At 45.8% G+C, this 27,197-nt stretch overlaps 1 protein-coding gene and 1 long non-coding RNA gene across 2 annotated transcripts in view; one reads left to right on the top strand and one right to left on the bottom strand.

The window, feature by feature from the left end:
* The window catches only part of GRHL3 (grainyhead like transcription factor 3), a 37,433-nt gene extending 36,315 nt beyond the window's left edge, over positions 1–1,118 (bottom strand). The window contains exon 1 of the mRNA XM_005900716.2: positions 988–1,118. Coding sequence (XP_005900778.1) covers positions 988–1,004 — 17 coding nt within the window. The 5' untranslated portion in view covers positions 1,005–1,118. The remainder of the gene's footprint in view (positions 1–987) is intronic.
* Positions 1,031–27,197, top strand: LOC138990914 (uncharacterized). Its single transcript, XR_011466960.1, has 4 exons — positions 1,031–1,163; positions 9,536–9,790; positions 9,877–9,997; positions 26,339–27,197. It is a non-coding gene; the product is annotated as an uncharacterized lncRNA (long non-coding RNA).

The following is a 27,197-nucleotide window of genomic DNA, read 5'->3' as shown; positions in this document are numbered from 1 at the left end:
TGGAAGGAAAAGGACAGTCTGTGTTTTAGGAGCCTGGTTTCTGCCAGCTCCCTAAACTCAGGTTCCAGCAGCCCAGAATCCCAGCCTCATCCCACCTTCTCTGAGGTCTGGACCCCGAGCTGGGAGTCCATGGTGAAAGTCAGCATCAGCCAGCAGGGATTCTAAATCCCAGCTGTGGGTGAGAAGTCACCTGCGTCCTGTCAGGCAATAGAGATGACCTCACTGAAAACCACAGCTCAAACTCCTCAGCCTTAGAACAGCCTCTGCATGAAGTCAACCACGTTTTATTGAATGCTTCTTCAGACCTGGGCTCTGTGCTAAGCATTTTAGAGTTTATCACACTTAACTCTCAATAATCCTACAGAACATTCTTGTACCCATTTTCTAGATGAGGAAAATGAAGCCCAGATCAGTTCAATGACTTGTCCAAATCAAGATCACACAGCACACGAGGAGCTGAGCCTGGATTCAAACATAGGTCAAGCCAACCAAAGAGTGCATATGTTTAACCAGCACACTTAACTTTCCCACTTGTGACTATTCAAACCGAACAAGCAAGTCCCTTTTAAAAAACCCAACTCTCTGCCTAAGACAGCTCTTAGAACCACCTCAAAAAAGTTCTTTGGGGCAAGAAAATGGAAAGCCTATTTGGGATTGGCCGCTGTTTCTGACTTCCAGGGCCCCTTCAATGTAAGTGGTGCCGAAAGCCTTCACAGTTTCAGTCCTGTGTTTCCCTACCTGGCTCGAAACTGCTCAGCAGAGAGAGAAAGGAGAAAAAAAAAAAAAGATTTTCCCAGGGAAACACTGAGCTCTCGCTTGAGACGGGGCTTGCCTCAACACGCCAGAGTGAGATCGTCAGCCCATTCATTTACCCTTACAAATTGCTCTGTGAATCTTGGCGCCGGTCTCCCTGCCCTTTCCCCTTCTAGAAACCCCATACAGCCTCCCTGCTCAGAGAGCACCAGGCATCCACGGTTGTTTACTCACTCAAGTTCATTCGACATCTTCCTGCTCCCAGGCTCCTGGGTTGGAACGATGGATCGGCACCGGGCACCGAGGCTCTGCTGACCGCTCCTCTCTAATTCTCGCCTGACACAGACATTCCCTGCCCAGGGAACTGTTTGATTTATGTTGAGGTTTCAGTGTGGGGATTCTGCTGACAGGTAGGTTCCCGGCAGTGCTGGCGCTGATTGGCTACAGGTACAGGTGCCGGAGACAGCAGGTATACCTCAACAGGTGCAGCTGTTAACTCTTGGCCTGCTGAGCTGGGGGCGGAGCCATTGGGGGGCTGGCTGGGTGGAACTGGCCAATTCCTTCCTTGGTGAGGGGGTGGGGGTGGAGATGAGGTAGGAGGGAGGAGGAAAAAAAAAATGCTGGGGAGAAGATAGCCAGAGGAAAAGTACAGGGACAAACAGATACTTGGCTGCAGGAAATCTTGATTCCTGTTTCTAGTATCCTGGATACTTGGAACATTGGACCATCCTTCCCCCTCACCCCCCAGCCCCGTCACCCTGCCAGATTCCCTTGGCCTCCTCCCCTACCCAGCATGGACTACTTCACAGCCACCAGGGAATTCCCAAAGGAGAGAGCAGATCTTCCCTTGTGGGCCTCTGTGCGAGTTCCCTTTTTTTTCCTAAAGCTCTCCCTTTAAGGGAAAGCTTATTTCTGAATAGTCTTTTACAGTTATTCAGGTGATTTCTCTTGACGGCTCACAGCAACCCACTGTGGTAGCTATTAGCACGCTCTCTTCCTCCCCCTACACACACACTTCACAGGTGAGGAAATGGAAGCCAGAGGGTAAACGTGACTTGCCCAAGGGCCTGAGCTATTGAGTGTCAGAGCCCAGATCTGAATCTTCAGTCATCTCACTGCGCATGTGGCTGTCCCTTTGAGCTGAAGTCAGTGGCCTCAATTCAGCAGACATCTATGGAACACCTAATGTGTGCCAGGCCCTATCTGGGTTCTGGGGAGACAGGCCCAAAAGACAGGGTCACTGCTCTTGGAGTTTATGATCTGGAGGGGGTGTGTGTGTGTGTGTGTGTTGATGGCCAGGAGTGGGGGTGTAGGATGCAGGCAGCCTTTTATTTGGAGTGATACAGATCTGAATGAGATGTCAGCAAACCACATACCTCTGGCCAGCACACAAGGGATGGAAAAGTTGAAGTCGATCACCTTTGAAACCTTTAGCTAGCCGGTCATTTCCCAAACTCCAGTAAGTGCTTCATTCTGCGTTGGAAACGCAGGAGAAATCAGTTGCCTGTTAGACTAAGTAATTGTGGAATGATTGCCATGAGCTGTCTTCCATAAAGAACAAGGTTGGTAAACCCAGAAGATCCACAAACAAACAGGAGAACGCTAGAACTTTTTATAGAGCTTCCACCATGAGTAATCTGAACTGAAGTCGAAGCCGGTCTTGGTATCTTTTGTTTTCTCTCTTTTCTCCTCCCCACCCCCCACCTCCACCCGCCACACACACACACACCTTTTGACACATCACCCCTTTGCTCTGTCTTCCTGAGAGCCTCACCTTGGCCCACTCCTTTCTCTCTCGGGGAAAGGCGGAGTTTCACCTACTCCTGCCAGTCTGATGGAGGTTTTCAAGGTAAGGCCAGAATCCAGAGGAGCCCTCTTGGGGTGTGGTCAGGCCTGTGGAGAGAATTGTCAGAGGTTGGTTCCTCGCTGGAAGCTATGTTGGGGATAATGGAGGGGGTCCTGACAAATAACAGTAAATAATCATAATAATTGCTAATGAAGCCACCTCCTCAGAGCAGGCCTCTCCCGCCACCCTTGTTAAAGTAGGCATTCAGTCACTATCACATCACTTAATTCTGGCTCTCTGAATCCCTTGTGACTTTTGGAAATCTCTCTAAATTGTTTATTGTCTTTCATCCCTTCTTCTAGAATGTAAACTCTGTAAGAGGAGAGACCTTGTCTGGGTCACTGTTGAATCTCCAGCGCCTTCCATGGTGTCTGGCAGACGGTCGGTGCCCAGCGTACCTCATGCATCAGGCATTGTGCTAAGCCTTTGCATACCTTGTCTCCCCCTTAAAACCGCTGTATGCCATAGGCCCTTGTGTTATCCCTGTTTTAGAGATGAGGAGACGGAGGTATGAAGTGATTAAATAAGTTCCTCAAGCTGCATGGCCTAGGAGGGGTAGCGCTAGAGTTGGGATCTGATCAGAGAGCAGAGCCTGGATGCCCAAGCCCTTGGCAGGGTTTATTGGTGGCAGGAGGGCCATTGGTGCCAGTTGTAACTGCAGAGCTTAGTACTGCCCGAAGGATGGCACACTTGTCTGTGTCCCTGTCTGCCCGCCTCCTGGAAGGCTGTGAAGTTTCTTTCAGCTGTGTTGCAACTCCCGGGTAAAGGGCCATGGGGGTGACTCATGCTGGCTGGGCTCAGGTGGAGACTGGGAACCCAGGCAGCGTGTCTGTGCTCGCTGGGCTTTTTAAATGGGTCCTCTCTCTCTACACCTGTGGATCATGTCTCTTTAATCGCCCTCACCCATCTACAGAGATCAGCAGGTCGTGGGGCAGAGGGTTTTTAACGTCTCCACACACGGAATGTCCAGAAGGCACCTGGATGAGATGGAAGGACTGTGGTCCAGGGTAGGTCAGCAGGGTACCATGAGCCAGATTATAAGGTCGCTAGGACCCTCCAGCAGGAGCTAAGCCTCCCAGTCTGAGGGCGTGGTCTGTTCTAGGCCTTTGCTGAAGGATTCAGATGTGCCAGGTTTTTTAGAGAGACGCTCCCAAGCTTTCCCCCACTCCTGCCCATTTCCTACTCCTGTGTGGCGTGGGCACAGCCCAGGGCTCAGCTGGGCTGGCATCTCTTCCCCTTCTTGGATTGGCCCAGTTCTTGGTTTCTTGGCAGAGGAGATTGAAAACAGAGACTCACCAATCATATGTGACATAATGATTGTATTCACAATAATAACAGTAAGTAATGATGACTGTAATTTATTTCATGTTTGTATATTGCAAGCATAGTGCTAAGAGTTATCTGTGCTGTCTGATAGCTTTACTCTGAGACTGGCTGACCTGGGTTCAGATCCCAGCCCAACTGTTTACTAGCTGTGTGATTTTGGGCAGATGACTTAAGCGTTCTGAGCTTGCTTCCCCACCTATAAATGGCTATAAAAATAGTATCCCCCTCGTAAGCTTATTATGGGAATAGGATAATGTATGTGAAGTGCACTGCTGTTGTGTAGTCACTCAGTAGAGTCCAACTCTTTGCAAACCCATGGACTACAGTCCATGTAGTCCAGGCTCCACTGTGCGTGGGATTTCCCAGACAAGAATATTGGAGTGGGTTGCCATTTCCTCCTCCAGGGGACTCTTCCTAACCCCAGGATCAACCCTGCGTCTCCTGCATTGGCAGGCGGGTTCTTTACCACTGAGCCCCTGGGGAAGCCTGCCTGGCACATCGTTGCTGTTGTTTAGTCGATGAGTCATGTCCAACTCTTGGTCACTCCGTGGACTGCAGCACTCTAGGCTCCTCTATCCTCCACTGTCTCCCAGTAATTTGCTCAAATTCATGTCCATGAAGGCTAGGAGAGATCAACGGCAAAAAGGAAAGGGCGTGGCAAAAGATGAGATGGTTAAATGGCTTGACTGACTTAGTGGACATGAATTTGAGTCTGACACATAGCACTCAGTAACTGTTAGGAAAGTTTTTGCTCCCAAATCACAGCAGATGGTGACTGCAGCCATGAAATTAAAAGACCCTCTCTCCTTGGAAGAAAGGTTATGACTAACCTAGATAGCGTATTAAAAAGCAGAGACATTACTTTGCCAAAAAAGGTCCATCTAGTCAAAGCTATGGTTTTTCCTGTAGTCATGTATGAATGTGAGAGTTGGCCCATAAAGAAAGCTGAGTGCTAAAGAACTGATGCTTTTGAACTGTGGTGTTGGAAAAGACACTTGAGAGTCCCTTGGACTGCAAGGAGATCTAACCAGTCCATCCTAAAGAAAATCAGTCCTGAATATTCATTGGAAGGACTAATGCTGAAGCTGAGACGCCAGTACTTTGGCGTCTGATGGGACGCCACCTGATGGGAAGAACTGACTCAATTGAAAAGACCCTGATGCTGGGAAAGATTGAAGACAGGAGGAGAAGGGGATGTCAGAGGATGAGATGGTTGGATGGCATCACGGACTCAATGGACATGAGTTTGAGGAAACTCCGGGAGTTGATGGACAAGGAGGCCTGGCGTGCTGCGGTCCATGGGGTTGCAAAGAGTCGGACACGACTGAGCGACTGAACTGAACTGAAAGGTTAGGACCCCTGAGTTAGGTGACTGCTGAGAGCCAGAGCTGCTCTATTTGTCTCTGCAGCTTGTGCACTGCACAGTCACAGCACTGTTTACAGTAGGGGCCTTGCAGTGTTGAGTGTGAATGCCCTGCTAACAGCTCTTCCTTTTCTAACACGTTAAAACTTTATGGTTGTTCCACACTTAATGACAATTTGTTGACCTATATAAAAACATGGAAAGGACAAATACCCAAATGTCAACAGTGCTCCTCTGTGGGTGCCAAAATGACAGGATTCTATTTATTTATTTGGTTTGTTTGGCCATGTGGCAGCTTGTGTTATCTTACATCCCCAACTGGGGATCTTAGTTCCACGACCAGGGATTGAACCCAGGCCCACAGCAGTGAAAGCGCAGAGTCCTAACCACTGAACCACCAGAGAATTCCCCAGGATGACAGAATTTTAATTGTTTCCCTATCCTTCTCCTCCCTGACCAAAGTTTCTGCATTGATTGTGCTTTTGTGATTAGGAATTATAAACAAAATCCCAGTTTAAATGTCATTCAGTTCAGTTCAGTCGTTCAGTCGTGTCCAACTCTCTGCAACCCCATGGACCACCGCACTCCAGGCCTCCCTGTCCATCACCAACTCCCGGAGTTTACCCAAACTCATGCCCATTGAGTTGGTGATGCCATCCAACCATCTTGTCCTCTGTCGTCCCCTTCTCCTCTTGTCCTCAATCTTTCCCAGCATCGGGGTCTTTTCAAATGAGTCAGCTCTTCACACAAGGTGGCCAAAGTATTGGAGTTTCAGCTTCAACATCAGTCCTTCCAACAAACACCCAGGACTGATCTCCTTTAGGACGGACTGGTTGGATCTCCTCACAGTCCAAGGGACTCTCAAGAGTCTTTTCCAACACCACAGTTCAAAAGCATCAATTCTTCTGCACTGAGCTTTCTTTATAGTCCAACTCTCACATCATACATGACTACTGGAAAAACCATAGCCTTGACTAGATGGACTTTGGTTGGCAAAGTAATGTCTCTGCTTTTTAATATGCTAAGTTGGTCATAACTTTCCTTCCAAGGAGTAAGTGTCTTTTAATTTCATGGCTGCAGTCACCATCTGCAGTGATTTTGGAGCCCCCCAAAATTAAGTCAGCCACTGTTTCCACTGTTTCCACATCTATTTGCCATAAAATGATGGGACCAGATACCATGATCTTAGTTTTCTGAATGTTGAGCTTTAAGCCAACATTTTCACTCTCTTCTTTCACTTTCATCAAGACGCTCTTTAGTTCTTCTTCACTTTCTGCCATAATTAAATCAAAATGAGTGCCCTTTGACTAAATGGTCATCGTGGTGCATTCTTCCTGGAGTAAAAGTGGAGATAAAGATAATAAAAGCTCACAGTCCTTGTTCAGAGCTTCCCTATAAGATGCATGAATGGAGAATAGGGCTCTCCAACCCGAAGGCTCTGGGCAGTGAATTCAGGAATCAGATCAGATCTTAATTAGAATTATTATCATTTATTGAGCACTTACCCTATGATGCTTTCTTTAAATGCTTTGTGTCATTCCTCCCTGCAAAATGGGATCACGTTATTCATTCCAGACAGACAACTCCTAGAGTATTGAGCAAGTTTCTAAAGGAGGAACTCCAGAGTCAGCTGCCCGAGACCTTGGACAAGCAACTTCACCTCCTCATTACTCAGATTTCCTTCTCAGTGAAATGATCACTATGAGAATTAAAGGAGATAACATGGTGTCCTCAGTATGTGCCAGGCACAGTTCTAGGTGTGTTATGTGTACATATCATGTAACTGTCTTGAGTCCTGTGGCATGGTTGTCATAATTTTCCCCATCTTACAGAGGAGGAGCAGCCTCAGGAACGTGAGGTAACTCATCAAAGATCACTTAGCTATCTACTTAGTATTTAAGTAGGATCAAATCAAGCTCTACATGACCCCAAAGCCATGGGAACAGTCCTTTCAACCTCCTGTGTTCCCTTTTGGAACAAAGTCATGGAAGGATAGAAGGAAAGAAGGAAGGAGGGAAAGAAAATAGATAGGTTGGCTGATAGCACTTAGAAGATAAGGAAGGATTTGTTAGCATTTGGACTGCAGAAACTATACAAGGAAAAACCTCCCTTGGTACTTTGTCCCAGATCTCAATAAGTGTTCAAGAAGTATTTGTTGAATAAATGAAAAATGAACAAATGTGTATAATTTACACAAGGTCATTGACATTCTGGGATATCAGCTGTTGTCTTCTGTCCCCACCCCCAGGGAAAGACCTCCGAAGTTTGAATCCTTGCTCTTCCTGTTATTAGCATATACCTTTGGGCCAATGACTCAGTCTGTAAATTTCAGGGACCACATCGTCCCTCAGTGGATTGATCTGTGGAGTAAATAAGGTCTCCATGTAGAGCTAATGGCCCGGAGTAGGTAGCTGGTGTTATAGGTGAGCACCCAGCTTAGAAAGGGATCCCCAGCCACCACCTATTACCGGCCTGACTACACAGTTTATGGCACTCAGCACTCAGCCTTCCTTCAAAACAGTTCCTTCAGGGAATTCCCTGGCGGTTCAGTGGTTAGGATTTGGCACTTTCATTGCTGAGGCCAGAATTCAATCCCTGGTCTGGGAAATAAGATCCAGCAAGCTGCTCAGTGCAGTCAGGAGAAAAAAAAAAAAAAGCCTCTTCTATGTATAAAGCTCTTTTCAGCTTACATAGTGTTTTCCTATGGTTTATCTTCTCTGATAAAGCCACAGAGAGGCAGGGCAGAATGTTATCACTGGCCCCATGTAAACTGAGGCTTAAAGAAAATACCCCTAATGAAGCAAAGGAGCTTGGATTGGAACTTCACATCACCATAGATACCTTATGGATCCTGTGGGTCCCGTTATACTGTCCTGGGTGTGCACCCAAAGCCCTATTTCATCCTAATATTCTTCTCTACCCCATCGCTGGACTTAAGTGGAGGGACAGGCCGCACACCCAACATGCAGAATATAGTCCTAACTGGAAGGCATGGAAGGACCTGGAAGTTGTACTCATGAAGAATCAGGACAAGGAGTGGGCAGCCTCCAGGCCCTTTTACACTCTGTACTTTAGATTTTTATCACAGTTCTGCCAATAACACCACCTACATTCCTTCTGAAAGGAACGGAAGGACATGAGGAATCATGGGGTCTAAAGTCATCCTGAGAGCTCCCTTAAAAGAAAAAAAGAAAAATCTGGAAACAGAGAAGCAGGGTTGTTGTTTTTTTTTTTTTTTCCACTTATCAAGTTGATAAAGATGAAAGAAAATGGTGTTGGCAAGAGTGAGAGAAAGCAAGCTGTCTCCTTGCTGGAGGGAGTGTGAATCAGTCTAGACTTTGGAGTTAGATTTCAACTCATCCTTTGATCTTACATTTTCACTCATAGGAATTTAGCCTTAGCAAATAATCTGTGTGTGGAAAGTTATCTGCAAGGATATGCATCAGAGCATTGTTTATAATTCTGAAAAATTAGAATTAATATAAATACCCTTCAGCAGAGTCTCAGTAAAGTAAATTAAGATCCTTGAATATAGTTGGATATTGTGTCACTGTTCAAAAGGATGCTACAGAAAGCCCCTTAACACCGGGGAAATTACTTCCTATGCTTACAGCACGATTGTTAGCATTTTTGAGTCTTTACTGTGTTCGAGGCACTGAGCTCAGTTGTTTAGTCTCCTTTAATCCTCACAACAACCAAGTGAAGTAAGTACTATTATCTTGATTTTACAAACAAGGGAAGTGAGGCCTCGAAGTGAAATGTCTGGTGGTCGTTCAGTGTCTCAGTCCAACTCTTAGTGACCCCAGGGACCTGCAGCACACCAGGCTTCCCTGTCCTTCACCATCTCCTGGTGCTTTCTCCACCCAAGGTCATTTCCAGGGGGGGTCTCTGAGCTGGTCTCGAATGAACCTGGGTCAGATTCCCAACTTTTAAGTCTTTCAGCTACTCTTTACCGTTAGTAAATGAGTCCTTTCCTATTTTTAAAACCCATTTCCATGAGTGGAGAAAGAATAGGAAAGGTACGCACCAGAGAGTATCAGGGGTGGTAGGATCAGGGGTGATTTATAAAAAGTTTATTCTTTTCGTGTATCTGTCAACATTATTTCTCCCATTAATAGGGGCAAAAAAGAGAGAGAGAGAGACTCTTTATAGTTATTAAGGAATAGCAAGTCAGAGAAGGCTTATCCCTGAACTGAGAAGGAAGAAGCGGCCAGACTGCTATCTGGAGATTCTTTCTCTGTTGCCAGGAACCAGCCAGAACAGGAGGCAGCCAGAGAGAGCCGTGCCAGGAAGAATGTGGCCACTGTCCTGGAAGGAGAGGACCCACTTGGAAGAACAGAACCCGGCTGGCTCAGCCCCTGAGGCTCACTCTCTCCAGGGACCTGGCCTCGGGCCCTAGTAGCCCACCTCCTACCACTGTGGGCCATCACCAGCCCACTTCAGAAAAAGGGCATTAAACCAGATACTGCCCACTTCCAAATAAAAGAGAGCTTCAAGTAAAAGTAAGTGAGAAGCACCTTAGTCCCTACCACCACCCTGGCAAGCAAGGCTGAAAATGTATTTTCTTCTGTATTTCATCTATCTGAAGGGGTCACACTGTGGACTTGGGTATTCAGATGACAGTCTCCTTGAGGAACTACAGAGGAAGAATGTACAAGGCCTGGTTTGGACAGAGAGGATCCTGGAACCCCGGTTGCTGAATAGAAGAAGTGAGTGTCTGGGGTCAGGGCTGCCATCCTAGGTTAGAGGGAGCTGGGGTAGGGTGGGCGGGTGGGACAGGTGTGGCCTGCTCCGGGCTTAGGGAGGTTCAGATAGGCACAATTAACCCATAAAGTCCTTTCCTTTTCCTTAAGGGTTTTTCCTTCTAAGGCTGCCTCTGATGTTTGTTTAGATCTCATCTCACTGGAGGAGGGTGAAGTCGGAGGGGAGGGGATTTGCTGGGGAAGGCAGAGGCCACATGGTCAGAGGTTAAGTGCTTGCCCTTGCTCATTGAGGGGAGGGTTTTTCCGAATCCTCTGCTGGCCTGCCCAGAAGACGTTTTTAAGTCTCTCAGTTGGGGTGAAGATGGTCAAGCAGTGGGGAAAGGAAAGGAGAATAGTTCAGAAACTGGCCTAGAGGGACCTGCAAACCATATCTTACACCAAGATCAGGTCCCTCAGGCGGGCAGTTACCTTGGAAGGTCAGCAACCACTCACCACGCCTCACTTGTCCCAGCTCCCCTTTTAGCCTGCGTTCCAGACAGGCTGCCCATACGGCCTGGCCACGTGTCCTGCGGTGGCAGGGCCAGCTTTCCCTCCCAGACAGGCTCATTTATTTGACTCCATCACCCCCACCCCAATTGCTCTGGAATCCAGCTGTGTTCACATGTCAATTCATTTGTTCATTCAGTGAGTATGGAGACTTACTTCATCATTCAGTTCAGTTGCTCAGTCGCCAGTCTGACTCTCTGTGACCCCATGGACTGCAGCAACTCCCCGCGTTTGCTCAGACTCATGTCCATCACATCAGTGATGCCCTCCAACCACCTCATCCTCGGTCATCCCCTTCTCCTCCCGCTTTCCATCTTTCCCACCATTAGGGTCTTTTCCAATGAATCGGTTCACATCAGGTGGCCAAAGTACTATTATAATGATTTTTTTTAAATTTCATCATTAAAAATTACAATAGTAGCTCTCATTTTTTGAACACGTAACTATATATCAGACTGGGCTAAGCATGTTACCTGCCCTGTTTCACTCAATCCTTACAACTGCCCAAAGATTGAGGTACAGTCATCACCTCTGCTTTATAGGTGTGGAAACAGGCTTAAAGGAGTGAGGGAATTGAGTGACCAAGCCAGGATTTGAACCCAGGCTGTTTGGCTCATAAATTCAATCCCTGAACCACCATTTTCTGTTGCCTGAAAAAGCGGTCATTCAGTGAACTTAGTGAGGGCCAGCTCTGGCCAAGCATCTATACACAGGGTGGGCAGAGAAATGAATAATGTGTCTCCTTCTGCCCACATGGAAGCCTGGCGGGTGAACCTTCATCTAATTTGTCTATTGGGGAAAACCTTTCCACTTTAGTCTGTCTATGGTTGTAGTTTTGTGAAATTGGTTTTACTCTCAGATAACAGTGATTCGTGTGTGTTGGAGGATTCCACGAGAGTTCACTGTAATCTGCAGATGCACCTGCCTCGGTGCACACAGACATACACGACAAAGCACATCTAGTTGAGAACTTCGATTCTGGAGATGAGCTACCTGAGTTCAGATCTTGAGTCTGCCGTTTACTACCTGTATGACCTTGGGCAAGTCCTTTGATCTCTTTGATCCTCCGTTTCTTCATCTTTAAACTTCTACTTTGTAAGGTTTTACATGAGGTAACACATGCAAAGCATTTACACCACTCTTGTACACTCAATCCTAATGATGTAAGCTATTGTTGCTATCATTAGGGATGGGCCTCTCCGGCCTCCCCAGTGAAACAGTGCATTCCTGTCTTGTCTCTTCCCTTGCTCCTGCCACCCAGGACACTCAGCCCAAGGCAGGTGTGCCTGGGAGTTAGTCACCAGGCTCCCCAGCCTCCAAGGGGACGTGAGCATGAATGTTCCCCTCTGCCCAGGCGCCTCTGAAATCTGAGTCATGCCTCGGCAGCTCTCCCTAAAGAGAGATTTCCTTCAGCCTCAACCCACTCCCTTTCGCAATAAACTCAGTCCTTCATACCCTCCTAGGTCATGTGCAGATCCCCACAGTTTTACCCACTGATGGACCCTAGGGAAATCTCCCTGGAGATCAGAATCTTGATAGGCAGATGATAGAGACTTGACTCTCTAGCCAGTGGCTTTGACTGTACTTCCAAATTCCTAGTGGTCTCTGAATTGACTGATGGCCCAGTTTAGGGTCACAGTATTTCATTTGGCTATCCTTGAACTAAGTGACAACTCAGACACAAGCACCGTCTGGATGGGACAAGCTTGGGAGCTTATGTTTGTTTCACTCTCTTCCACTCTCCAATCTCTGGGGCTCCTTGTGGCCTGTGAGGTGGTTTGGGGGATTGAAAGTTAGGGCTGTCAACTTAGAAGGCTTGTTGCGCCTTAGATAGTTTCCTGTGAATGGTGACCAGCTCCAGGTCTCAAGACCCTGGTTCAAAACCTGGCTCCGCCTTTCCTTAGCTGGGACCCTGAGCTTCATAACTTGTTTCTCAGGAGTCTGTTTTCTCATCTGTAAAAATGGGAATAATAATATTATTTACCTCATAGGGTGGTTGGAGAAGGCAATGGCAACCCACTCCAGTACTTTTGCCTGGAAAATCCCATGGATGGAGGAGCCTGGTAGGCTGCAGTCCATGGGGTCGCGAAGAGTCGGACACGACTGAACGACTTTCACTTTTCACTTTCATGCATTGGAGAAGGAAATGGCAACCCACTCCAGTGTTCTTGCCTAGAGAATCCCAGGGACAGAGGATCCTGGTGGGCTGCTGTCTGTGGGGTCTCACAGAGCCAGACACTACTGAAGCGACTTAGCAGCAGCAGCAGCATAGGGTGGTTATGAGGATTAAATGCATGTGAAGCATTTAATATAGTGCCTGGCACATAGTCCTGTTGTTATGCAATGAGGGAGAAGGTGCTGGACCCAGAGTCAAGAGATTGGGGTATGAGTTCCAGCTCTGCTACTTGTTGGCTGTGTAGACCTTAGGCAAGTTAACTCCCCATCTCTGAGTTTCTTCAACTGTGAAATGAAAGTTTGGGGTTTGAAGGTCAGTTGGGTTCTTTTTACCTATGTAATATCTGTGAACTGTGACCTTGAAGGTATATATATATATAAAAACCCAGAAAGGAAAAAAAAGTACCAGATGTTTTCATCTGCCAAAATTACATTTCACAAATCCCAGGACCCTTGACCCCATCTTCAAAAGCCACCCCATCCAGCAGCCTCTAGGCTGAGCCTTCTCAACCAAGGAACTGTTAGAAAGAGCCCAAGAAGCTTACTAGAGCCACAGCCAGGCCTCAGGGAAGAAAGCAAAGCGGGCATCACAGTGAACCGCATCACAATGAACCAGCCAGCCCCCAACATCATACCCCAGGATTTTACCCTTCTGTGCCTTAGGCAAGAGTCTAATCAGAAAGGATTAGTTTATGGCAAGGGATGTTTCCTCTGTAGCTTGAAAATGTTCTGATCTATTGTAAAACAGGGCCCGCCAGGGAAATAGAACAGTTTCTTCTTGGTCTGGTGACCTCTGACCCTACCCCCCTTCCTGACCCGCCTGGCTGTCTCAGCCACCCCCTGCAGGAGACAAATACTGGGAAAGGGGAGGCAGTCAGCATCCCTAAGGACTGGGGAGTCCCTCCCCAGATAGTCTCCATGAGTGCAGAGTCCCACTGAGTTATTCTTAGGCTCTGTTTGAAGCTGCAGGGGGATGAGCTGGGTGGGATTTGCTGAAAATGAAAAGCAGTTTGTTTCAACTCGTTCTACCAGTTTTTACCCTCTACAGTAAAACATCACTTAACCATTTTAACGGAACAAATTTACCTTTACAGAGACAGTGGGTCTAAGAGGAATTTGTTGGTGGTAACTAGCAAACAGAGGGACCTTTTATGAAGCCCTGAGTACCCAGCATTGTGCCAAACACCTTACATCCATTATCTTACTTTAAAAATTACTGGCTTCACTGTGGGGTGGCGGGGGGTGGGGGGGGGCGTGGGGGGTGGGCGTGGGGTGGGGAATGTGGTTTTAATTTTTCAGGTGAGAAAACTGAGGTCCAGGAAAGTAAAGTGATTTGCTCAGAGTCAGTGGTGGAGCTGGCACTTGTATACTGCAGGGCATCCGCTGCAGCCGTGACTTCGTGCAGACTTGAGTGAAGCCTTGTTGGTGAAGCTGTGCCCAGGCAGAGATCTGCCCACCTTTTATGAAACCTCAGGCTCAGTTTTCCAGAAGACCTACCTGATCGCTTTTTAGTCCTTTGATAGCTCAGGGCTCTTGGGGCTTCCCTCATAGCTCAGTTGGTAAAGAATCCTCCTGAATGCAAGAGACCCCAGTTCGATCCCTGGGTCGGGAAGATCCCCTCAGGAAAGGATAGGCTACCCATTCTGGTGTTCTTGGGCTTACCTTGTGACTCAGCTGGTAAAGAATCTGCCTGCAATGTGGGAGACATAGGTTCAATCCCTAGGTTGGGAAGATCCCCTGGAGAACGGAAAGGCTACCCACTCCAGTATTCTGGCCTGGAGAATTCCATGGACTGTATAGTCCATGGGTGTGACAAAGAGTTGGACACAACTGAGCGACTTTTACTTTCACTTCTGTCTGTGGAAGAGGCTGTTTCCAGGGATAGATGGAGCACCCTGTTTCCCGGTCACTGTCATGTCCAATGGCCAGTTACCATGGACTTTTCCCCCCTGCCCAGCAAATGCCAGGTCCAAATGCAGCCAGTTTTGAGGATAAAGAGTCTGGAAGAATTCTGCAGTGTGGATGCCCTTTCCAGGGTCTAGTCCAGCCCTGAGCCCGTTCCTTCTCTAGCTGGGAAGTGTCTTCCTCTTCCTGCTTTTGTGTAACTGCTCTGCCCACGGCAAGCCCACTTCCTTCCCTCCTGTCCCTGTGCCTTCCCGAGGAAGTAGCTGTCTTTTCTTCACAGCAGGTGGCTCTGCTCTGCTCTGGCTCCAGTTTCCTGTTTGCTCCATAACTCTCCTGGACCCAAACTGTTTCCAAATCCTCTGAAGTCATTTCAGGGAATCCCAGAAATATATCCTGGGAGACACAAGAATGCCCAAGATGCTCCAGGCAGAAAAGGTGCTAGGATCGAAACATTTGGGGAAAGCTTCATACCAGACTCTTCAAGAAATTAACCGTATACAGCTATCAAGCCAAGTCACCAAAGAGTTCTGCAGTGAGAAAGCCTGTTTCGTTTGTTTTTTCAACAAACTGAGCTGACCATGAGATCATCTCCCCTCATCTCTACTATATATCCATAAAACCTGTAGAACCAGTGATCCACTGTGGAACATACTTAGATGCTACCCTCAGCCTGCCACCAGAGTATAAAGCTGACCTTCCTATTTCTCTGCGCTGATCTAACATAACATGATAAATAATCTAAGGTGACATCTGATCTGTAGGGTCTTCAAGAAAGACATACTCAATGGGGACGAAGAGTCTCTTAACACAATTTGATGAAGATGCTACTTCCAGAAAAAAATCAGGGGTTTTGCACGGAAGAGGAGGAGTAGAATTTGAAACAGCCAGCAGACAGGGTTTACCAACTTTTATTCACTTCCTTTTCCGAGGACCAAGCCAGGGATGGAATGCAATGGAAAATAGTCAAAGTGCAGAGCCCAGTATCAGATAAATACTTTTAGGGTGAAGCAATGAATGATCTAATAATTGGTCTCCTGGCCTCCAGGCTCTTCCCACTCCATTTTTATGCTACCAGCTATATATATATATATATATATATGGTCTCAAAACCCAGATCTCATCAGTCCACTTTATTGCCCAGGAATCCTGTTCCCTGCTTCCTTCAGGATAAAGGTTATATGCCTTGACCTGGCATTTAAAACTCTATAGAGCAGAACTCCAACCTACCTTTTCATCCTTCTTTCCTACTCCTTCCCATCGGGTACTCATTCTAGTGGCACCGACCTCCCCAGATACAGTCTTTCTTCCTTCCTTCCTTTTCCTGAGCTGTTCTTTTTGCCTCAGATTTCCTCCCCGGCCCCCATTGTCACATATTCAGTCCTAGCAATGCTTCGAGGCTCAGTTCAGAACCGGCCACCCATGTTAAATGAAAGCAAGACACAAAAGGAGAACATTATGAATGATTCCATTTAGACAAAAGTCAAAAATAGGCGAAAACTAATCTGTTATGGAAAAAAAAAACAATCAGAACTGTGGTTGCCTTTGGGGAATAGGATTTGATTAGAAGGGGAGGGGTGCACAGGGGCTCTTCGGGTATGGAGAGATCCTCTACCTTAATTCCGACGGTGGTTACATGAGTGTGTACATTTGTCTGAATTCATTGTATTGTACATTTAAGATCTGTGCAGTTCCCTGTGTTGTAAATTTAATCTAGAAATGAAAATCTTACCACATAGGTCACCCTGACAAGAATTCACTCCATTGTCCATTATTCTGTCAAAGCACTCCGTCTATACCAGCAGCACACCACTTACCATAGCCCGCCTTCCGTGAGAATTATACGTGTACACGTCTGCCTCCCTGATGTGAACTCCCTCCAGGGCCCTCCCACAGCAAGTACTCATCAAATGTTTGCAAAATTGAATTAAAGCCAGATTCATAAAAATAAAAGTAGGGGCTTCCCTGGTGGTCCAGGGGCCAAGACTCTGCACTCCCAGTGCAGAGGCCCTGGGTTCGACCCCTGTTCAGAGTACTAGATCCCACATGCTGTAACTAAGAGTCTGAGTGCCGCAACTAAATATCTCAAGAGCTGCCGCTAAGACTGGACACAGTCAAACAATAGATAAAACTATAAGATTTTTTTTTTTAATTTTGAAAAGCAACAAGTACTATCACGTATTTCAGCTGCTGTGAGCCAAGCTGTGTGCTAAGTTCCTTATACGTATATTTAGTTGTCCCATCACTTCATGGCAGATAGATGGGGAAACAATGGAAACAGTGAGAGATTTTATTTTGGGGCCTCCAAAATCACTGCAGATGGTGACTGCAGCCATGAAATTAAAAGACGCTTGCTCCTTGGAAGAAAAGCTGTGACCAACCTAGACAACATATTAAAAAGCAGAGACATTACTTTGCCAACAAAGGTCTATCTAGTCAAAGCTATGGTTTTTCCAGTAGTCATATATGGATGTGAGAGTTGGACTGTGAAGAAAGCCGAGCCCCAAAGAATTGGTGCTTTTGAACTATGGTGTTGGAGAAGACTCTTGAGAGTCCCTTGGACTGCAAGGAGATCCAACCAGTCCATCCTAAAGGAAATCAGTCCTGAATATTCATTGGAAGGACTGACGCTGAAGCTGAAACTCCAATACTTTGGCCACCTGATTCGAAGAACTGACTCATTGGAAAAGACCCTGATGCTGGGAAAAATTGAAGGCAGGAGGAGAAGGGGATGACAGAGGATGAGATGGTTGGATGGCATCACTGACTCAACGGACATGAGTTTGGGTAAACTCCAGGAGTTGGTGATGGACAGGGAGGCCTGGCGTGCTGCGGTCCATGGGGTCGCAAAGAGCAGTTCAGTCGCTCAGTCGACCCCAACTTTGTGACCCCATATATATCAGCTCAGTATCAGTTCAGTCGCTCAGTATGTATGCACACACTTAATCCCCATGAGATACCAGGTAGCCATTAAGTCTGAAAAGAGAAAAGTCTGCATCACAAATGTGAATGGTTTAGCTATATTACATTATATACATTAGCTATATTACATTATAGGCAAATTAAGGGTGTCTCAGACTGTAAAGATAATACCTGCAATGCAGGAGACCCCGGTTCCATCCTTGTGTTGGGAAGATCCCCTGGTAATCCACTCTAGTATTCTTACCTGGGAAATCTCATGTACAGAGGAACCTGGTGGGCTACAGTCCATGGGATTGCAAAGAGTTGAACATGACTTTGCAACTAATCAATAGTATCTATGTGCAGTGGATGAGATGGTTGGGTGGCATCACTGACTCGATGGACATGAATTTGAGCAAGCTCCGAGAGTTGGTGAAGGACAGGGAAGCCTGCTGTGCTGCAGTCCATGGGGTCGCAAAGAGACACTACTGAGATACTGAATTGAACTGTCCAAGCTTTATGTGATTATGTATGTGTGTGTGTGTGTTACTATTACTACTTTACACTGAGAATACTGAGGCCTAAGGTCAGAGGAATGTGTTGTGCTAGAAATAGGATATAAGCCCAGGACTGCCTGATCTCAGAGCCATTAAGCTGGACTAGCTCCAGAGTGGCACATTTAAATCCAGGTGAGATGTGAGACTTGAAAACAGTGGTTTCCCTGAAATTGACAGTGTGTGTGTGTGTGTGTGTGTGTATTTCTGGGAAGTGTAAAGTCTTTGGAGGGCTCCCACAGCCCCAGGAAGTGGGTGCTTAACTAGAGGGAGACTTGGGTTTGTAACTCTAACTTCACCATTTATCAGTTGCATGACATCACCATAGGCAAGTTGTTTCATATGACCTAGCATGGGTTCTCCCACCTTCGAGACTGGTGTAACAGTGCCTACCTCATGGCTTTTAAGGGAGGATTCCTTCAATGAGATAATGCATGTAAACCTCTCAGCATGTGTAAGATCTCAGTAAATGTTGAGTTTATTAGTATTATCATTTTGCTATTATGATTACAACTCCCTGTCTCCTCCTCCTCCCATTCCCCACGTGCTACAAACACACACACACACACACAGAATTCTTTCCAAATGCAGGATATAGTCGTCTAAGCCACTGTGACAGATACTTCTATCATAAGCACAGCAGAGTAGCCAGTCAGCCCAGGGAATAAAACAAAACAAAACAAAATGAAAAAACCCTAGCCAACTCCCTGGTGGGAATGACTCCAGGGAATTTTTATGATTTGGGTCAAAAAAAGAATCTTTGGGCTTCTCCTTGCCCAACTCTTTCTGAAGTGGATTGGCTTGAAGCCTTACAACAGGAACAGGGCCACTGTGACCCAAGTGCCCACCTTAGAACTGCAGGTGAAGTCCAGACCCTGGAGTTCAGGGGCTGACGGGAAGACTGGAACCCCCCAACTGGAACCTTGACCTTTGGGATTCTGCCTGAGGGGGCCTGGCTGAGGATGAGGGTCCCCCTTTGTAGTTTTAAAGACCAGACCTTAGGGTATTCTGCCCTCAACCTGAAACACTGTGTGGCAGGTAGAGGAGTTGCCAGGGAAAAGTCTTCTCAATAGGTCGTGCTTTTGGTCTCTGATGTGTAGAATTCAACAGGTCAGGTTATTTGAAATTTAAAAAAATGATTTTGTCTTATTTCAAAAGAGACCCATGGTCTTTGAGAAGGGAAAAAAAAATTCAGTGCACATAACGAAGAAATTTTATCCAAAGAGAACCACCGCTGTTCTTCCCTGCACTTTACCCGTTTAGAGGAAGGCCACTGCCCTGCAGTTAAGTGCACAACCTCTCCAACTGGACTCTAACCCTAGCTGTATACATGTGGGCTAGTCTCTTGAACCCTCTGAGCCTCAATTCCTCAATTGTAAAATGAAAATTAAAAAAATAAATATTTTTTAATTTTAAAGACAGCATCTATGTTATATGATTGAAATAACACCTAAAAGTGACTCAACTAATGTTCAGTTCAGTTCAGTTCAGTTGCTGAGTCATGTCTGACTCTTCACAACCTCATGAACCACAGCACACCAGACCTCCCTGTCCATCACCAACTCCTGGAGTTTAACCAAACTCATGTACATTGAGTCAGTGATGCCATCCAACCATTTCATCTTCTGTCATCCCCTTCTCCCACCTTCAATCTTTCCCAGCATCAGGGTCTTTTCAAATGAGTCAGCTCTTCACATCAGGTGGCCAAAGTATTGGAGTTTCAGCTTCAACATCGGTCCTTCCAATGAACACCCAGGACCCATCTCCTTTAGGATGGACTGATTGGATCTCCTTGCAGTCCAAGGGACTCTCAAGAGTCTTCTCCAACACCACAGTTAAAAAGCATCAATTCTTCAGTGCTCAGCTTTCTTTATAGTTCAACTCTCATATCCATACATGACTTCTGGAAAAACCATAGCCTTGACTAGACGGACCTTTGTGGACAAAGTAATGTCTCTGCTTTTTAATATGCTGTCTAGGTTGGTAATAACTTTCCTTCAAAGGAGTAAGCGTCTTTTAATTTCATGGCTGCAATCACCATCTGCAGTGATTTTGGAGCCCCCACAAATAAAGTCAGCCACTGTTTCCACTGTTTCCCCATCTATTTGCCATGAAGTGGATGGTTTTTCCAGTGGTCATGTATGGATGTGAGAGTTGGACTGTGAAGAAAGCTGAGCGCCAAAGAATTGATGCTTTTGAACTGTGGTATTGGAGAAGACTCTTGAGAGTCCCTTGGACTGCAAGGAGATCCAACCAGTCCATTCTGAAGGAGATCAGCCCTGGGTGTTCTTTGGAAGGAACGATCCTAAAGCTAAAACTCCAGTACTTTGGCCACCTCATGCGAAGAGTTGACTCATTGGAAAAGACTCTGATGCTGGGAGGGATTGGGGGCAGGAGGAGAAGGGGATGACAGAGGATGAGATGGCTGGATGGCATCACCAACTTGATGGACATGACTTTGAGTGAACTCTGGGAGTTGGTGATGGACAGGGAGGCCTGGCGTGCTGCAATTCATGGGGTCGCAAAGAGCCGGACATGACTGAGCAAATGAACTGAACTGAACTGAACTGAACTGAACTGATGGGACAAGATGCCATGATCTTAGTTGTCTGAACATTGAGTTTTAAGCCAACTTTTTCATTCTCCTCTTTCACTTTCATCAAGAGGCTCTTTAGTTCTTCTTCACTTTCTGCCATAAGGGTGGTGTCATCTGCATATCTGAGGTTACTGATATTTCTCCCGGCAATCTTGATTCCAACTTGTGCTTCTTCCAGCCCAGCATTTCTCATGATGTACTCTGCATAGAAGTTAAATAAGCAGGGTAACAGTATACAGCCTTGACGTACTCCTTTTACTATTTGGAATCAGTCCGTTGTTCTATGTCCAGTTCTAACTGTTGCTTCCTGACGTGCATATAGGTTTCTCAAGAGGCAGGTCAGGTGGTCTGATATTCCCATCTCTTTCAGAATTTTCCACAGTTTATTGTGATCCACACAGTCAAAGGCTTTGGCATAGTCAATAAAGCAGAAATAGATGTTTTTCTGGAACTCTCTTGCTTTTTTGATGATCCAGCAAATGTTGGCAATTGGATCTCTGGTTCCTCTGCCTTTTCTAAAACCAGCTTGAACATCTGGAAGTTCATGGTTTACGTATTGCTGAATCCTGGCTTGGAGAATTTGGAGCATTACTTTACTAGCGTGTGAGATGAGTGCAATTGTGCGGTAGTTTGAGCATTCTTTGGCATTGCCTTTCTTTGGGATTGGGATGAAAACTGACCTTTTCCAGTCCTGTGGCCACTGCTGAGTTTTCCAAATTTGCTGACATATTGAGTGCAGCACTTTGACAGCATCATCTTTTAGGATTTGAAATAGCTCAACTGGAATTGTATCACCTCCACTAGCTTTGTTCATAGTGATGCTTCCTAAGGCCCACTTGACTTCACATTCCAGGATGTCTGGCTCTGAGTGATCACACCACTGTGATTATCTGGGTCATGAAGATTTTTTTTGAACAGTTCTTCTGTGTATTCTTGCCACCTCTTCTTAAAATCTTCTTATTCTGTTAGGTCCATACCATGTCTGTCCTTTATTGAGCCCATCTTTGCATGAAATATTCCCTTGGTATCTCTAATTTTCTTGAAGAGATCTCTCTAGTCTTTCCCATTCTATTTTTTTTTTTTTCTATTTCTTTGCATTGATTGCTGAGGAAGTCTTTCTTATCTCTCCTTTCCATTCTTTGGAACTCTGCATTCAAATGGGTATATCTTTCCTTTTCTCCTTTGCTTTTCACTTCCCTTCTTTTCATAGCTATTTGTAAGGCCTCCTCAGACAGCCATTTTGCTTTTTTGCATTTCTTTGTCTTGGGGATGGTCTCACTCCCTGTCTCCTGTACAATGTCACGAACCTCCATCCATAGTTCAATAAATGTTATCTCTTCTTATAGCAAATGCAGATTCTTGGGAAAAAAAATTGCTGTCACACCATAGATCCTGTTTATAACCTGCTTGTTACCCCCAATAGCTGATGATGTGAATCTCTTTCCAACATCAAATGTTCCATTATGACCTTTGTATGGGAGATATGGCCTCATTTATCAGTCCCCCACTGATGGATATTCAGGACGTACCCAATATTTCTATTTTTATAAACAATGCTACATGAACTACGACTAAACCTTTGTGTCCAGCCATCATTATTTCCTTGGAGCCAATTTCGAGAAGTAGAATTTCAGGGGGGTTTTAGGGTAGGCACAATTTTATGATTTTTGATACCTGTTACCAAACTGCCCTCCAGAAAGGTTATACTGAGTTCTTTTCCCACCACGAGGGAACCAGAGTGACTGTTTCCCTATATCATCACCAACACTGGTTTTTATCATTTTGGTCCATCTGTAAGCAATTTTCTTGAGCAAGGGGATTTGTTCTGTCTGTCTGATTCAACTGGAACTCCCAGAGGGCAGGGCAGGGAGGTATGAACAGCTCCCGCCGTGTGTAGCTCCCATGCCTAGTACACGCTCTTCACACAACAAACACTCACGAGCTATCTAAACCAAGTCTCCAAAGACAAGAGTGACTTTAAGCGCCCTGAACAGCCAGTTCTTAATAACGCAAAACTGAACAACTAAAAATGGTACCTGGAGGAAATTCAGAGACTGTGCACAGAAGAAGGCAAAGGCACTTCCAGAAGCACTGCCCTGGTATTCAGGTCTTAATCAGCCGAAATCAGCCTAGGCCAGGGCCACATATCTGCCAGCAGATTTGCATGCATAACTAGAGATCTACTCCAGTTTCAAATGCATAGGGGAGCTCTGAGCCAGGAGACGGGTTTCGCGCTGTCACCATTTTGGCGGTGGCCCAGGACACGTCACCTCATCCTTTTGGGCTTGGTGTCCCTGTAGGTTTAGTAATGTTTCCGCCAGAGGTATTTTAACAATCATGGAATATCACCTTCCTCCCCTTTCCAACATTTATTGAGGAAATGTGATGCCTCCTATCCATGCTGGAGGCAGGTTGGCATGTGGGTGAAGAAACAGATTCTGGAGTTGGGCGTTCTGGGTTCAAAACCCTTGCTCTGTAGCATCCTCACTATATGAATTTGGACAATGGGACTCCTCTGAGACCTGTCCCCAAAGTTTTTGGTACCAGGGACCAGTTTCAGGGAAGACCTCCACGGAGCAGGATGGTGGTGGTGTGGGGTGGGTGGGTGGTATCCGGACGATTCAAGTGTGCTACATTTATTTTGCACTTTATTTCTATTATTATTACATCAGCTCCACCTCAGATCATCAGGTATTAGATCGCACAGGTTGGGGACCCCTGCCTTAGAGGGTTTGGTGGACGGATTAAATCAACTCATCTATCCAAATCCCTTAGGACAGTGCTTGGTACACAGTGAGCACTGTCAGCAATGACTTGTCTGGTTTAAACCTTGTGGTATCACTGTGAGGTAATGATTACTTTTCCACCTTAAAGACGGGGAATGAGGAGCATAGACGTCACACAGCTGGGAAGGATAAAGCCTGCCCTGAGCTCACGATATCTCACTCAGGACTTTTCGCAGAAACCTGAAATAGTAAAGCTGGAAAACTCCTTCCAAGTCATCTCATCCAGTCTTGATGAGCCCAGAGAGTGGAATGGACTTGCCTACGGACACGCACCCAAGGTACTTGACCGAGCAGGGCCTGGGCTCCAGCCTCCCCATGGCTGCTCGGGACCCTGCTGCCTGGTGCCCAGAGAAAGACGCCTCTGTCTCTGCCCAGTCACTGCCCTCCCTCCTGGGCAAGGAGAGGAGCCCAGGAGCTTGTGGGGACTTGATCGACTCTCCGGCCAGGCACAGACCAGGTGCTCAGAGAAGCCACTGTTGTCGCTGGCCGCTCCAGTTACTCCTTTTGTGCAGGGATTCCAGTCTCGGGTCTCCTCCCAGGGAGATGGTCATCCACCAGCTCCTGCCTGGACTTGTCCTCTCTGGAGCTCCCCTGGGTGCCAAGGCGGGGGGACTGTGAGATTGGTTGCTCTTGCTGCCAGGCCCACGCTGCTCCCTGTTCAGACTCAGCACTGGGCAGGGGGTGTGAGATCTTGGGGGAACGGGCCCCTGCCCCTCCTCAACAGCTCACTCTTTCCTGCCTTGTTCTTAGGCTGTCTTTATAAAAAACGATACATTTAACCTAACATATTAAAATTATTACTTCAGTGTGTAGTCAATATACATAAAGCATTAATGCTGCTGCTGCTAAGTCGCTTAATGAGGGGAACTTATTTTTTTTGTACAAATTGTTAAACTCTGATACAGATTTTAATACTACAACACAGCTCATTTTGGATGCTACATTTTCAAGGGCTAGGGACCAAAAAGTGGAAAAATCTACATGTCCACCAACTGGTAAATTAACAAGAGGTAGTATATCCATACAGTTGTTTACTTCAGTTTAGTCACTCAGTCGTGTCCGACTCTTTGCGACCCCATGGACTGCAGCACAGCAGGCTTCCCTGTCCATCACCAACTTCCTGAGCCTACTCAAACTCATGTCCATCAAGCTGGTGATGCCATCCAACCAACTCATCCTCTGTCGTCCCCTTCTCCTGCCTTCAGTCTTTCCTAGCATCAGGGTCTTTTCCAATGAGTCAGCTCTTCACATCAGATGGCCAAAGTATTGGAGTTTCAGCTTCAGCATCAGTCCTTCCAATGAATATTCAGGGCGGATTTCCTTTAGAATAGACTGGTTTGATCTCCTTGCAATCCAAGGAACTCTAAAGAGTCTTCTCTAGGACTTCCCTGGTGGCCCAGTAGCTAAGACACTGCACTCCCAATGGAGGGGCCCCAGGTTCAATCCCTGGTCTGGGAACTAGATCCCACATGCCGCAATTAAAATAACCCTTGTGCAGCCAAATAAATCATAATAAAAGCTTTTATTTAAAAAAAGAGTCTTCTCCAACACCAGAGTTCAAAATTATCAATTCTTTGGTGCTCAGCTTTTTTTATAGTCCAACTCTCACATCCATATATGACTACTGGAAAAACCATAGCTTTGACTAGATGGACCTTTGTTAGCAAAATAATGTCTCTGCTTTTTAATATGTTGTCTAGGTTGGTCACAGCTTTTCTTCCGAGGAGCAAGTGTCTTTTTATTTCATGGCTACAGTCACCATCTGCAGTGATTTTGGAGCCCCCAAAAATAAAGTCTCTCACTGTTTCCATTGTTTCCCCACCTATTTGCCATGAACTGATTGGACTGGATGCCATGATCTTCGTTTTCTGAATGTTGAATTTTAAGCCAACTTTTTCACTCTCCTCTTTCACTTTCATTGTTCAGCCTTAAAAAGGAATACAGTACAACAGGAGGAAAGCTTGGAAAAAACAGAGGCTAAGGGAAAGAAACCAGACTCAAAAGACCATATATATATATATTGAATGATTCCTTTTATGTGAAATGTCCAGAATAGACAAATCCATAGAGAAAGGAAACAGATGGTGGTTGTCAGGGGACTAGGAGTTGGGGCGTGTGGAGTGGCTGCTACTAGGGACAGGGTTTCTTTAGGGGGTGATGAATTGCTCTGGAATAAGTGTGATGGGTGTATAACCTTGTGAATACACCGATAGCCATTAAGTTGTATACTTTAAAATAGTGAATTGAGTGGTATAGGAATTCTATCTTGATTTTAAAAATCAATGATATATTAAAAATAAAATGTAGTCATACCAAAACAATGAAATTATCTTTTTTGTCCTTTTTCAATTTATTTTTCATATTGAAGTCTATTTGATTTACAGTGTTGTGTTCATTTCAGGTACTAACAGACATACAAAGTGATTCAGGTATATATATACATATCTCTTCTTTTTCAGATTCTTTTCCCATGTAGGTTATTACAGAGTGCCGAGTAGAGTTTCCTGTGCTACACAGTCAAAAAAAGTAAAAGTGAAATCACTTAGTCGTGTCCTTGCGACCCATGGACTATACAGTCCATGGGATTCTCCAGGCAGAAATATTGGAGTGGGTAGCTGCTCTCTTTTCCAGGGGATCGTCCCAGCCCAGGGATTGAACCCAGGTCTCCCACCTTGCAGACAGATTCTTTACCATCTGTCCTTGTTAATTAGCTATTTTATATATAGTAGTGTGTATATGTTAAACCCAAACTCCTGATTTATCCCACCCCCCACCCCCCCGCCTTTTCTCTTTGGTAAAACCATACATTTGTTTTCAAAGTCTGAGTCAGTCTCTGTTTTGTAATTATTTGTAACTTATGTTCATTTTTATTTTTTTTTTTTTTTAGATTCCACATATAAGTAATACTTATATGCAGAGTACATCATGAGAAATGCTGGGATGGATGAAGCACAAGCTGGAATCAAGATTGCTGGGAGAAGTATCAATAACCTCAGATATGCAGATGGCACCACCCTTATGGCGGAAACTGAAGAAGAACTAAAGAGCCTCTTGATGAAAGTGAAGGAGGAGAGTGAAAAAGTTGGCTTAAAGCTCAACATTCAGAAAACAAAGATTATGGCATCCAGTCCTGTCACTTCATGGCAAATAAATGTGGAAACAGTGGCTGGCTTTATTTTGGGGGACTCCAAAATCACTGCAGATGGTGACTACAGCCATGAAATATAAAGACACTTATTCTTTGGAAGAAAAGTTATGACCAACCTAGACAGCATATTAAAAAGCAGAAACATTACTTTGCCAACAAAGGTCCATCTAGTCAAGGCTATGGTTTTTCCAGTAGTCATATATGGATGTGAGGGTTAGACTACAAAGAAAGCTGAGCACCAAAGAATTGATACTTTTGAACTGTGGTGTTGGAGAAGACTCTTGAGAGTCCCTTGGACTGCAAGGAGATCCAACCAGTCCATCCTAAAGGAAATCAGTCCTGAATATTCATTGGAAGGACTGATGTGGAAGCTGAAACTCCAGTACTTTGGCCACCTGGTGTGAAGAGCTGACTCATTTGAAAAGACTCTAATGCTGGGAAAGACTGAAGGCAGGAGGAGAAGGGGATGACAGAGGATGAGATAGTTGGATGGCATCACCAACTCAACGGACATGAGTTTGAGTCAACTCTGGGAGTTGGTGATGGATGGGGAGGCCTGGTGTGCTGCAGTCCATGGGGTCGCAAAGAGTCGGACACG

Source organism: Bos mutus, chromosome 2 (genome assembly GCF_027580195.1).
Source record: "Bos mutus isolate GX-2022 chromosome 2, NWIPB_WYAK_1.1, whole genome shotgun sequence".
In the NCBI taxonomy this organism is placed as follows: Eukaryota; Metazoa; Chordata; class Mammalia; order Artiodactyla; family Bovidae; genus Bos; species Bos mutus.
This window is presented reverse-complemented; position numbering and strand designations above follow the sequence as displayed.